Source organism: Notechis scutatus, chromosome 3 (genome assembly GCF_049901735.1).
Source record: "Notechis scutatus isolate UNSWTSFEM ecotype Mainland chromosome 3, rNotScu1.2, whole genome shotgun sequence".
NCBI classification, from domain to species: Eukaryota; Metazoa; Chordata; class Lepidosauria; order Squamata; family Elapidae; genus Notechis; species Notechis scutatus.
In genome coordinates this window covers 40,542,124-40,555,395 of record NC_142011.1, presented here as the reverse complement: position 1 = coordinate 40,555,395, position 13,272 = coordinate 40,542,124, and the positions used below count along the sequence as shown (strand labels likewise).

Genomic DNA, 13,272 nt, shown 5'->3' with positions numbered 1-13,272 from the left:
CTCCTGCACATTCTTTTCCGGTCGAGTTCTTCTTTGTTGTGGCCATTTCTGACCACCGCTGCAACCGCCTTCGGGAAAGGGAGTAATGGCCAGCTGAGGAGGAGAAGCGGCTCTCCTTGACCCTGCTGGCGGTCTCCCCCCTCTTCACCACCTCTATGGGGTGGCTAAGCCCCGAAATCAGCCAGCTCGGGGCGCTCCAGCGGCGAGCCCAGACAGAAACCGCGCATGATCGCGGATTTCTATCTGTCGCCGAAGCCCTTCAAACTGGAAGACCTAAGATTTACAATTTTGTGTTATATTGTTTTTAACTCCATATCAGTGAAAAAGTATTAGCCTTTGTGTTAAAGATTACAGCGAGACCAATCTCAAATCTACCGATTTTAAACAATTTGTGCAACAATACTTACTAAGCTGTGCCTCATGGTGTGGATTTTGTGAACTGCTATGCTGAGACTTTTTATAAACTGTTTCTCCGGCCCTCAGAGCTTGTTTAAAGTATTTTTCAGCTTCTAAAATAGTAGTTGCTTCTTCCTCAGCCAGAAGAATGTATGCTGTGGCACAGCTGAAAGGAAAAGGGAAAATTCTGTAAGCCACCCAGTGAGTCATATGGTGTATTAATAAATAAACAACGAAATATTGTGTTTAAAGAGAAACAAACTTAGGATTTATTTTGAATTTGGATATTATAATAACAGCAATTAAGATTTTCTGAATAGGAAATTTGTAATAAGTCTGAGTAAGGCATGTGCTTTCCTAGTTCACTCACTGAAGTTAATATATAGCCAAGAAGCATATGTTGACTTCCACTGTGCACTTTCTTTTAAAGAACTGAATGGCAGAAACACATCCAGTTATCTTCACATTATCACTTCATACTTCATTTGAAGAGTTCAGCCTCAAAAAAATATTGTATCTTATTTAAAGAACTGAACAAGGGACAACTTATATTTATGCCTTATATTTAAACTGAAATTCTAAAATTCAGAATTTTAATTAAATTCTTTTTAGACCATGGGTATACCAACTTTTTCACTTGCCTAGGCCACATAGAGCAAAGAGGTTTTGTCTTGGCCCGCGTATAAAGTATATAATATACTTAACATATATAAATAACAAGCTTCCTTTATTTTTGTACATTTTTTACAATATCTTGTGGGGCTGCATTAATAGCTGTCCTTGGGCCATAGGTTCGACACACCTGGTTTAGAATGAGCATGAAAACTTACTCATTATTTAATTCTAAAGCTTGATATGCTGCTTTGATTCGGGCCTGAGGATTCCTTTCCCGCCATGCCTTCTGCATAACTATTTAAACATAATAATTTATATAAAAATTAGTTAAATATTCATGCAAGAAACACATTTCAGAAAAATAAAACTAACTTTAAGAGAATACTACACATTTCTGTGAAAATTAATGTCCAACTGAATTTTATGTATATGTTTTCTAACAAGAAAATGTTTAAAAAGTGATTAACAAAAACATACAAAAGTAGCAATTACATTCCTCACACACAATTTTGTTTTACAAATGATCCTAATTATTTCTTTCTTCCTGCCAGTAACAATAGCAATAGCACCTAGATTTATATACCGCTTCATAGTGCTTTACAGGCCTCTCTAAGCGGTTTAGAGCTACATATTGCCGCCAACAATCTGGTCCTCATTTTACCAACCTTGAAAGGATGGAAGGCTGAGTCAACCTTGAGCAGGTCAGAATTGAACTGCTGGCAGTCAGCAGAATTAGCCTACAATTCTGCATTCTAACCACTACACCACTAAGGCAGGCAGTTTGTACTAGGTGACGTGAATTTGTTTCTTTCTCTTGCTTTGCACTGAGGTTATTTAGCTATTATATAAGAGTACTATTCTTAGATTCCTGCTCACTTGGGAGGGGATAAGTGAGAGAGATCCTCAGTATGGTAGTCTGATATAATAGCTAAATTCATTTAAAACAAAAAACAAAGCTCTAATTGTGAAAAAAAGTTATAAGCAAATGACTGTGACCTGAAAAAATATCTACACCTGTCCTGATCATAAAAAAAATCATGGCTTCCGGTTTCGCGTGGCTTCGGTGGCAGCAGGAATTCGCGACTGTCCGCGATTCCTGCTGCGCTTGCCGCCAAGTTGCCCCCGATCCAAATGGGTCAGGGGGATATGGCTGCCCTGCAGAGGCAGCCGAAGAGAGAGGGGAGCCGGACAGAGGGTTGGGGGTGTCGCAGACCCCCTCCTCGTCCGGAAAAACCCCTTTTTCCCGAGGTGGTGGAGCGGCGGTCAGTAATGGCCGCCACGAAGAAGCCTGCAGCCGGGTAAGATTGTGCTGGAGGAAGCAGGAAAAGTGAAAGTGCTGGCTGAGCTGGGTCAATCAACAACTTTTAAACACCCTGGGAACTGAATCATTTGAATTGCTGGAAGATGCATTGTATCCCTAAGAAGATCGGAAAGCAGCGGAGAAAGCTGTCAAGGGGAAAAAACTTTTTTTTTCTTCACTCTCCCACCCCATAGAAACAACAGACGAAGATTTGGAAAATTTATTTGGGCACTGAAGGTAAATTATTTTGAAAGTTAAAGCCAAGGGATAAAGGATTCCTGGACATTGGATTTAATAAGTTAAGAAATTGGAAAACCCTTATTGGAGGTATGGATTTCTGAATACTTAAAAGAAAATTGTTGTTGTAAGTGGGAAGGGAGAGGAAAAAAAATTGGAGCAGAAGTTGAAAAAGGAGGAGACTGCCTAGAACTTCAAAGAAAGATATATTGTAATTGGATCTCTTTGATTAAATAGTAACCCCAGAAAGAGAAATAGAAGAAAGAACTTTGGTAACTTTGGAATTTTTTGCAATTATTTTTGATTAAAAATACTTGGGTGGTTGTTTTGGAAAAAGTTTTTCTCTTCATGATGGCATCGCTTGTGGATGAACTAAAAATTGAATATCAAAAATATAAAAAAGAAAAACAAGATGGAAAAGATACTTTGGGCACTCTATTTCAATATCTAGAAATGGCGGTAAGCACTTATGAAAAGTTGACTACGCAGCAGGACGACTGGGACAAAGAAAAAGAAGAAGCCATCTTTGATGAACAATGGATTCTTTTTGGGGAGGAGAGAAAGAGGAAAACAAAAAGGGGATTTTAAGGTTTGAAAAAACAACCAAAAAAGAGAAAAATGAGATGAAAGGTGGATACAAGGTTAGAAAACAACAGAAAGGGAGTAAGAAAAGGGAGGAGGAGAGACAAAGGGGTAAAAAGGGTAAGGAGAAGAATAAGCAAGAGAGAAAGGAGGGGATGAGAAGCCTTAATGGTGGGAAGCAAGACTTAAAGAAACAAAGCTTATTTATAGACAATGGGTAAATCTAATAAAAAAAAGGGATTCTGGAAGGTACATAAGATTGTGTTTTTATATGTGTATTTAGAGTAAAATGCTTAAGATATAAATGAGTAGCAATATATACCGTGTTTCTCCAACAATACGGCCTCCACCAATAGGAAGCCCCAGCATGATTTATTGGCATAAAATCAAATTAAGCCCCTCCCCCCAAATTAAGGCCCATATTAAACATGCGAAATGGGGGGAATGGCGGGGGGGCTTGCCGTTAGGAAGTACTTTGTTGCATGCCCGGATATGGTGCTGCCTGCGTTGGTGGAGCACTTCATATCGGGAGACCTTCCACCACCGTTGCTTTTCCTTCTCCCTTGCTGCCGTGGCGTTACAGCAACGCCGCGGCGTTTGGCGCAGCCACGTGCAGCCAATCAGGGCTCCTCCCTGCAACCGGAGCCCTGAGGAGACACTTGGCTTCAGGCACTCCTGTGGCCGCTTTCCCTTTGCCTTCGAAGGTAAAGCAAATTATTTTAAAAACCTCCGCTCATCCCATCAGGGCCATGCCAGAGCCGTGCGAGCTGGGCAGAGCCGGGAAAACGAGCCGCGGGTGTTTCCTGGTTCTGCCCAGCCCGCACGGCTCTGCGCGCCCTGGCGGGATGAGCGGAGGTTTTTAAATAATTCACTTTACCTTCGAAGGCAAAGGAAGGTGCCGACAGGAGCGCCTGAAGCCAAGTATACCAACAACAAAAGGCAAATCCTCAAGGTGGGCTGGAGGGAGGTGGCTACGTGCCCCCGGGCTGTTTCAATGCAAGGTCCTGACTTGCAGCATCCTGCTTTACCCGCCGCCTCCCTCTCCGACTGCGAAACTCATGTGCTTCGCCAAACGCTCCGAGTAAGGGCGAGCTCTTTCATACATAGAGAAAGAGAGAGAGGGAAAGACGCCGGCGTGCTCCGAGAGGCTGGCTCTTTTCTCTAGCTGAGGCTGACATCTGACTGAATCTCTATCCCGCTCCTTTATCCTCACGACGGGGTCGGCAGCGACGCTCTCTGGTGCGGCCACCTCAGCTTGCCAGCCTTGCCCCGCTATGAGACGATACTGTGACAGCCGCTGCTGCCGCACTCCCTTCTCTTTCCTCGCCTCTCCTCCCTTCACTGGCAGGAGTGTGCGCGCCTGCTGCCACTGCCGCCGCTCCTGAGGCCGTCTGGGGCGGGCAGGTGGGAAAGCAAGCAAGGTGGCTGCGCTGTCTTCTTTTTCCCTCAGCGAAGCGCCGCTGCTTGCCGCCGCCACCTGCGATGGGCGAGGAGGCAGCTGAGGCACACGAAATGTCACCAAGGCAGCGAGTGCCTCCCTGCCGGGCCCTCCGCTCATCCCGCCAGGGCCGTGGCAGAGCCGTGCGGCCTGGGCAGAACCAGGAAACACCAGCGGCTTGCTTTCCCGGCTCTGCCCAGCCTGCACGGCTCTGCCACGCCCTGGAGGCACTTCCTGTCAGCCTCGGCTAGAGAAAAGAGCCAGCCTCTCGGAGCACGCCGGCGTCTTCCCCCCCCCCTCTCTCTATGTATGAAAGAGCTTGCCTCGCTCAGAGCGTTTGGCGAAGCACACGAGTTTCGCAGTCGGAGAGGGAGGCGGCGGCGAAAAGGACGCGGCGGCAACGGCAGGATGCTGCCAGTCAGGACCTTGCATTGAAGCAGCCCGGGGGCACGTAGCCACCTCCCTCCAGCCCACCTTGAGGATTTGCCTTTTGTTGTTGGTATACTTGGCTTCAGGCGCTCCTGTCGCCATCTTCCCTTTGCCTTCGAAGGTAAAGTGAATTATTTTAAAAACCTCCGCTCATCCCGCCAGGGCGCGGCAGAGCCGTGCGGGCTGGGCAGAACCAGGAAACACCCGCGGCTCGCTTTCCCGGCTCTGCCCAGCTTGCACGGCTCTGGCATGGCCTTGATGGGATGAGCGGAGGTTTTAAAATAATTCGCTTTACCTTCGAAGGCAAAGGGAAGGCAGCCACAGGAGCGCCTGAAGCCAAGTGTCTCCTCAGGGCTCCCGTTGCAGGGAGGAGCCCTGATTGGCTGCACGTGGCTGCGCCAAACGCCGCAGCGTTACTGTAACGCCACGGCAGCAAGGGAGAAGGAAAAGCAACGGTGGCGGAAGGTCTCCCGAACATCCAAGCTGTCGCCGCCCGCCCACCCGAGGATGCAACGGGGGATTAAGTCACCCCTGAAAAGACGGCCTAGCCGGTTTTTCGGGGGTCAAAAAAAAATAAGGCCCGGTCTTATTATGTGAGAAACACGGTATGATTAGCTTTTTAATTATATGGATAGTGGTTATATATGATTTTATTTAGTTATTGTTATGTTTTTACCCTTTTCATAAAATTTATTGTGTAACTTTAGAATGTACTAAACAGAATCCCAATATAAATTAAGTGTTATATTAAGTAATTTTAAGTTAGGGGAATGAGTCAAAGGCGTCACTCCAATCAGTGTACAGGAGAAGTATATTAAAAGAGAAGAGATGAATGGATAGATGGAAATAGAACAGACAAAGAATGATAAGTATTATGAACTGAATTGAGATAAGATAAATAAAACAAAATTAAGAAAGATAAAAGAGGGAAGAAGCTATATAGAAAATTGAAAATGGTAATAAGATATGGAATGATATACAAAGTGAATATGATTTTTGAACTTGTGTCTGTGCGAAGAGTTTTTAGCCCGGGATCAAACAGCCTTCAGAAAAGATGTTTTATTTATGTTTTTTTTATGTTTTATGTTTTGTATGTTTGTGTATTGTTTATGAAAGGCAATAAAACTTTAATTAGCAAGAAATATAATTTGGATAATAGAATGAAAAGGAGAAGCTGGGATAAGATACGAAGTTGAATAGATAACGTAAATATCTATACTACAATTTGGAACTATTTTATACGTTCTATTGGTTTTCTTAGAAAGGATTTTTTATGTTATTATGCCTTGATTGTTTGTGTATTGTTTTTGTAAAACTAATAAAATTTGTTGGAAAAAAAAAATCATAGCAAAATCAATGCTACTAAGATTTTTGTGGCTAACTCCAAAACAAATATATGCAAGATTGCAGTCTGAATATCTAATCGTCTTTAGTTTTAGCAAGAAAATTCAAGAATCTATGTTATGTTTCCTTTGGAAACGAAAATGAAAGAATAATGTGAAAAATGCTGAAACAACTTTTTGGAAGCAAAAAGTTAACTTTGGCTTAGTTAATGAGATAATAGACTACATTAATATAACAAAAACACTATTCTTCTAGCAATGAACATTATCACTAGAGTAACTTATAGACAGTAAGCTATGGTTGATGGATGAATTGGAAAGCATTAATGCATTATTTGCCAAATATTAGTTGTACAACACTGAGTGCCTTTGTTTTTCTTCTCTCTTTTTTTTTAAAAAAAGTATATTTAGGTAATATATAACTCCCACAGAGAAATAGTATGAGCAGAAGTTGTAAAATCTCGGGCTCATTTTTTAAAGACATTCATAAATAATACAATTTTTCATCCTTTACTATTTCAAATTTACAAACTTCACAAGAGTATTCTATCATATAGACCGAAAAGTAACTTAATTTAATTTTTCTGACAAGACAGATAGCCCTAAAAAGAAATTAGTCCAGTTTGACTTTAAAATCATTTTTCATTGATTTTATTGCCATAAAAGTAATGAAAAATGGTAAAGATTCAGAAAATTACTGTTACATTGAAATGATGAAAGCTCGTGGTCACAAGATGCTAGCAAAACTATACTTGAGATGCCTCAGAGAAAAAAAAACCTGTTGTATAGAAAAATGTTGAATACATATGAAAGCTTTTTTGGCTTAAACACAAACATTAAAAAGAGCCAGGTTATGTTTAATAAATTTACCAAAGAAAGAATTTTTTTATATCTGAGAAGAACTAGATGTGGTAGACTACTGCATATATCTTGACCAATGAATCTCAATGGAAAGTAATACAATAAAGGAAATTGAATGGTGTGTTAAATGTGGTTGGCAGGCATTTAGTAAGCTAATTTTCAAGAACCTCTCCCTATGCCTGAAGAGAAAAGTTTTTGATCAGTGTGTACTACCTGTTCTAACATATGCCAGTGAACCATGGATGCTAACCTCACAATCAATATAAGAGCTACAAGTGGTATCGTTATTCACCTTTTTTCTTATTTCACAAAGAAAAATAAAGTAATTATACCTGCATCTGAAGGCCTAAGAGAGTCTGTTTCACAGGTAAAAAAACTCTGATGATCCTGAGCAGATAAGTTCATATCATAATATGTTAGTGGCTCCTTTCCTGTCACCCATGTATATCTTAAAGAGAGAAAAAAAGTATCATTAATTCCATAATTCTATGTATCAGAATTAGTTTCTTTCTAAATGAAAGTACTTTTTAAATTTTCTTTAATGCCTTCTAGTCAATCCTGAGCCTAAACAAGTGCATGAAATAATCCATGTACTTTTCTTAGCAAAATTTTCATTTTATTATTTATTTAATTTATTTATTTGCAAGGTTGTCTTCTTCTTAGAGCTAAGAATGTGAATGGCCCAATAACACCCCACTGGCTTTATCTCAGTCTCCCGTTTTCTACCATTGCCATTAATCCTAATACTAATTGAGCTCTCAAGTGTATATTATACTTTGGCCTTAAACAATACTAACACAAGAAACAGAAATGTTAAAAGAAGTATGATTTAACTGAATAGCTTGTTCTTTTTTTATCTGTGCATCATGACCTATACTGAATAAATAGTAGCCTAAGAAAGAATAGAGACTTAGAATAAGTCTTTATCATAAATTTCCAAACTGGCTGGGATTTCAGAATAGAAGTACACTGAAATTCATGATAACAATTATTTTTAATAATATTCTGTAAATGATAAATTCATGGTATCCATTCAAACAATAATTTCCATAAAAAATGAAGAAAGTATTATATGTATATGATTACCTGTGCAAATGTTAATCTGCCATATCTTTGGGTAGTTTAGGATTAGATATAATTTTGAACTGGTGGCTTTGTTTTTATTGTTTTAAACAAATAAAGTATAAAAGAAATACAATCATTGGGTACCTGTTATATTCTGCTCCTCTGAAGAGATTGAGTGGATTTCTCCATACTTTGCACTCTGTTTTAGAAAAAGATAATTTAGTTTTAAAATTAACCTTACTTAATAAAGCTATCTTTCTGAAATCTGAAAGTGGGAGATCACTAAATCTAAAGTAGGTCCAAGTATAAAAAAATAAGAGCAGAATTTTTCTTTCAAACTGGGGTGCCTTTCAGTCAGTTTGAGACCTGGCCACTGCCTGGATAAGTCCATCTAGTTTTTCTTGGCAATATTTTTGAAGTGGTTTGCCATTGCCTTCTTCCTAAGGTTGAGAGTGATTGACACAGTCATCCAGTCAACTCTAGAATTTAGTTTCCCAGTTTCTAGCCTGGCTCCTTTAATCGCTACCCCCAAAGTGGCTTTTATCTTTCAAATTAGTGTAAGCCTAAAATTGAGATGAGCTTCTCACGCAGATCTAAAATTAAGTATGAATAACAGTTTACAGTTAAACTACATATCATGCAGATTTAGAACAAATGCTAGACAGAAGATTGGCAAAAATGAAGAAAGGAGCAGGTCTGTCCTATTTTTGATTTTTCAAATTGTACTTTGAATCATTATCCATTCTTTTAAGGAAAAAAAAGGTTTTTAGTGCAGAATACGTGCAAAAACAAAAAGTGACAGATGTTCTTGAATCATAAATCAGTTTGGCAATTAATAGATTTTTTTAGGATTCCAAATACTGTCTAATAAAAAACTTAACCAGTATCTTTTTTTTCATTTCTTTTTCATGCGTATGTATGTATGTATGTATGTATGTATGTATGTATGTCCCTTATAAAAATCTAATAAATAAAATATAAAAGCTAGTTACTAAGTACATTTATAGGAAGCCAAATATTAGAAACAATCACCTGAGAGATTTTGTCTGTTCATTTCATTGTCTCCACTGGCAGCAGAAAAATTTGCCTGTGCAGAACTAGCATTGTCTGCCCCTCCAATGAGTGGTCGCAAATGACTCACAGAAACCTGTTCAATAAAAGACATACCATATTTTCTGAAGTACCACCATTCAAATATCTGGAACAAGAAACAGAAAAATATGTGGAATGCAATTATTATGACTGGTCACATGGAGAGATGGGGGGGAGGGAGATTTATAATGGATTTGGCATTTTTATTAACATAATATTTTTATCCTGCTTTTTCATTTACCCTTCAACAGAAAAAAACTGACAATTTCTTCACAGCTAACCAGATATAAAAACAGAATACAATATCTCAAATATCTACATAGGAATCTCAGAACTCATTTTCCATTTCACAAAATGAGCCTCAGCATATGAAATATACGTAATCTAAACAAATAAATAATTGTTCTGAGTAAATCACAAACCATTTAACTTTCAGAATTTAACACAGATGAGTTTCTTATGACTTTATAAATGGTTTTTCCTTGCAAAACTATATTTCTTATTCTATCAAATAGCACCATCTGGAGTTCAGCTAGTATACCAGATGCACTGTGTTTTCAATTTAGCGCTAGCATAGTTTGCATAAAATCTAATTTTAAAAACCTACAGCTTTGATGAAATGATACATAAAATTATATTAGACACGTTCACCATCTTCCGCATATTGTAAAAGTTTAAAAATATACCTAATTCATTCCTGATTGCTATATACATAAATATAACATGTTTTTAAAATTACTTTCTCTGCTTAGAGCAGAAATGTAACAATAGCAGGGGCAAACATAGTTTAATCCTCAAAACAGGCCAGGAACAAAGCTTTTATTTGCAATTCAATGAACACAGGGTTGCTGCTAGTTTTAGACAATTGAAACTGATGGGATCCAGACCAGATTAACTTAAGGCAGATTCATATCAACTGAAACTAATTTCACAGGAAAAATGATGAAGTAAATAAAATCAGTTTTATATGAATATGTGAAGCATTCCTCTAATACTCAATTTGTTGCCAGTACTTTCAAGAACTATGAACTTAAGCAACAATTTAGCTCACTTCTACTATATTTCTTGATTAGTTAAGGAACACAGAAATACAGAAAAATACTTACAAATATCAGACCTGATATCAAAGATGAAGTCCCCGTAAGTGCAACATAGAATTTTGGAGTCAGCGTGCTCAAGAAAACAGTTACTGCCAATGAAAAGATAAGTCTTATTGGTTAACACAGTTGGATTACACAATCTTCAGGCTAAGAAAATGATGAATATATTAATTAAGGCAAGTGGTCTTGTTCACACATATTACAATATAAACCATGGCTAAAACAACCAAACTGTCTGAATTCATACTAATCACAACACATTGTATTCTCCCAGCCAGTGTTAAGAATTAATAGTAAGTTGCTCTATTTTGAGAAATTCAATAATTTAAAATAAATAGCTGAAAATACCTGTAATGTTTTAGTGAATAAACATTACCTAGACCTTATCTAGGTAAAACTAAATCCAAGAACTCTACCTTGAGAGTTATAAATGAAAAGAAGTGCAAATATAACCGTAATAAAGTAATGGAACAATAGAATAAGCAATGAAAAAGAAAACAGTGATACAGTGATATGGAAATAAAAGTTGAGCAGGTAAGGAAGCCGGGAGTGAGGAGGGAGGTTGGGTTTGCTATTAGCCACTTCCAGTGTGGTACTTCCCCATTGGGTTCCCAGCCTAACAGGCACAGCCAAGTCTTCAGGCTCTTACAGAAGGATATTGTGCAAATCTAGCCAACAGTAATTCAATAAACAATGGTTAAATGATCCACGACTTACTACATATGTTCTAAGTATGTTCTTTTTACAAAATAAATTTGAAATATGTAGAAACAAAGTATATGAAGCCATTCAGTTCAAGTCAGTGGTGAACTAATCAAAAATAAACTCATTACATTATGTAGGGAGAATTGTGTTTCTCTTGTTTGCTTGTCTCTTTGACTGATTCCTGCCATCTGTTTGCATGTAGCAGTTTTCCTGGCAACTTTACAGAAGTGGTTTGCCATTGCCTTCTTCCCAGGGCTGAGACAGTGGCTGATCCAAAGTTACCCAGCCCCATGCAGGACTGAAACCCATATTCCCAGTTTCTAGCTTGCTATCTTTAATCAGTATATCAAACTGGCTGCCATGTATTGTAGAACTTACTTATGAATAAATCTGGTTAGAATTCAGCTGTATAATCTAAGCTATACAGATAATTCCTCAAACATACCTACTTAGTTTATGATGTCAAAGGCTATTATAGGTTTCAATTCTATGTATTTAAAATAATAGATCTTCCATGTTTGGATTCCAGTAAACTTCCAAACCCAACTAAGAAGCACTGTATGGGGGTAAAAAACAATGCACATGTTCCTAAAACCCTACTTAGCATATAATGCAAATTCAATCATAGTGTTTAGGGGTTTAGACTATTCATGCTCTAAAAGATTTTTTTTTTACAAATATCAGATCCAGTTACAATAGTTGATTAACATTTGACAGATCATGCTAATGTCATATAATTAGTAGTTAGCTTCATCTACAGCAAAAGGTTCTTTCACTGCATTTGAAGTGACAATGTATACATAGAGCAAACATCACATTCAGCCAGTAAATTAGAGATAGGACATTAACCACTATATGGCATCCAAAGGAATAAAAAACATTGCATTTTGCTTCCCTGGGGCAGAGAAGTAAGTGTCCTTTTCAAGTATCTTTGATCAAACACACAGAACATTTAAGGTTATCAGCTAGAAACATATTACCATTTTATTATAGATACCTGCTGTTAAATTTGTAATCTTATGCATAACTTGATAGTAAAATGCACTACACTCAATAGTAATATTTTTTGGAAAAAAAAATAGTAGTTATCAAGTAACATACAAATTAGAATTGTTAATCTCTAGTTAAAATAAGTTGACAATTCTTTAAAAAAGAAAATGTGCTTTGGATGAGAAATGCTTACCAATTTGCCATTTTCTAATTAAAGTGCGTAAAGTTAAGATCAGGTTTTTGATGACACTAGGCATTTGACAGTTCTTTTAGTTAACTTTTCACCCTCCAGGGATTACCAAAATGAACAATTTTTTTTAAAGGAAAGCACAGGCCAAAATATTTTTAAATTATTTTTAATTTTAAGTTAAATACAATACTGTTGATGAAAAGTGGGGAATTCAAGAGGCAGTTGACTGCTAGAAGTAACCAGGCCTCTGGAGAGTGGAAGCATTTAAAAATGCACACTAGAGGAAAAAAATATGCAAAAGCTGAAAGTGAGAATCTGAGGGGGGGAAATCCTTTGTTATTTATTCTAATTTTTCTGTAGACTACTTCCCTCAAAATACAACACTTCCCAAACTCTGCTTGGGATAAATAAGCGCCCCAGCATCAACTGTGATCACCAGGATTCAAATCCAGCATGGATGAGTGTCTCATTCATGAGTAATCTCCGAGTATCTTAGAGATAATATCTCTGATCATGTGCAAAGTTCTTCCAGCACTCCAAGATTACCAATACAAAACTGCAGGGCAGCGACTTGGCAGGCTCGGCTCTCCCTCAAAACTGGTTCCTCGATCCCGACCTTAAAGAGACCGCCGTAGGCTCACCCGTCCCCGCCACCTTATTTCCTTTGCCCTCACAGAGCTGCTTTACAATCCCGGCGCGACCCTTCCCTTACCTGCCACTAAGTTGTCCCGCAACCGGAGCGGGCCCCGCAACAAATAAAGGAGACCCAGCACCGCCAGGAAGCCAAATGACCGCGCCCAGGGCCCTGCAGCCAGCCTCAGCCGCTCCCACCGCCGAGGGCCGGGCCCAAGGCCAGGCGACTGGGAGAGAGACGGCGCAGCATCCTCATTCACAGGACTACTCTCCGCCATCACTCCCGCCCTCGGGCC

At 38.8% G+C, this 13,272-nt stretch overlaps 1 protein-coding gene across 2 annotated transcripts in view; it reads right to left on the bottom strand.

The window, feature by feature from the left end:
* Window positions 1-13,267, bottom strand: part of ST7L (suppression of tumorigenicity 7 like) — a 44,109-nt gene extending 30,842 nt beyond the window's left edge. Inside the window, exons 1-7 of one of the 2 annotated variants that reach the window (XM_026675172.2) lie at window positions 13,056-13,267; window positions 10,465-10,547; window positions 9,299-9,464; window positions 8,411-8,465; window positions 7,534-7,649; window positions 1,227-1,305; window positions 408-562 (exon numbers count right to left, since the gene is read on the bottom strand). In XM_026675172.2, coding sequence (XP_026530957.1) covers window positions 408-562; window positions 1,227-1,305; window positions 7,534-7,649; window positions 8,411-8,465; window positions 9,299-9,464; window positions 10,465-10,547; window positions 13,056-13,254 — 853 coding nt within the window. In that variant the 5' untranslated portion in view covers window positions 13,255-13,267. The remainder of the gene's footprint in view (window positions 1-407; window positions 563-1,226; window positions 1,306-7,533; window positions 7,650-8,410; window positions 8,466-9,298; window positions 9,465-10,464; window positions 10,548-13,055) is intronic. The other variant, XM_026675173.2, reaches the window with a different exon arrangement.
* Window positions 13,268-13,272: the final 5 nt, after the last annotated feature.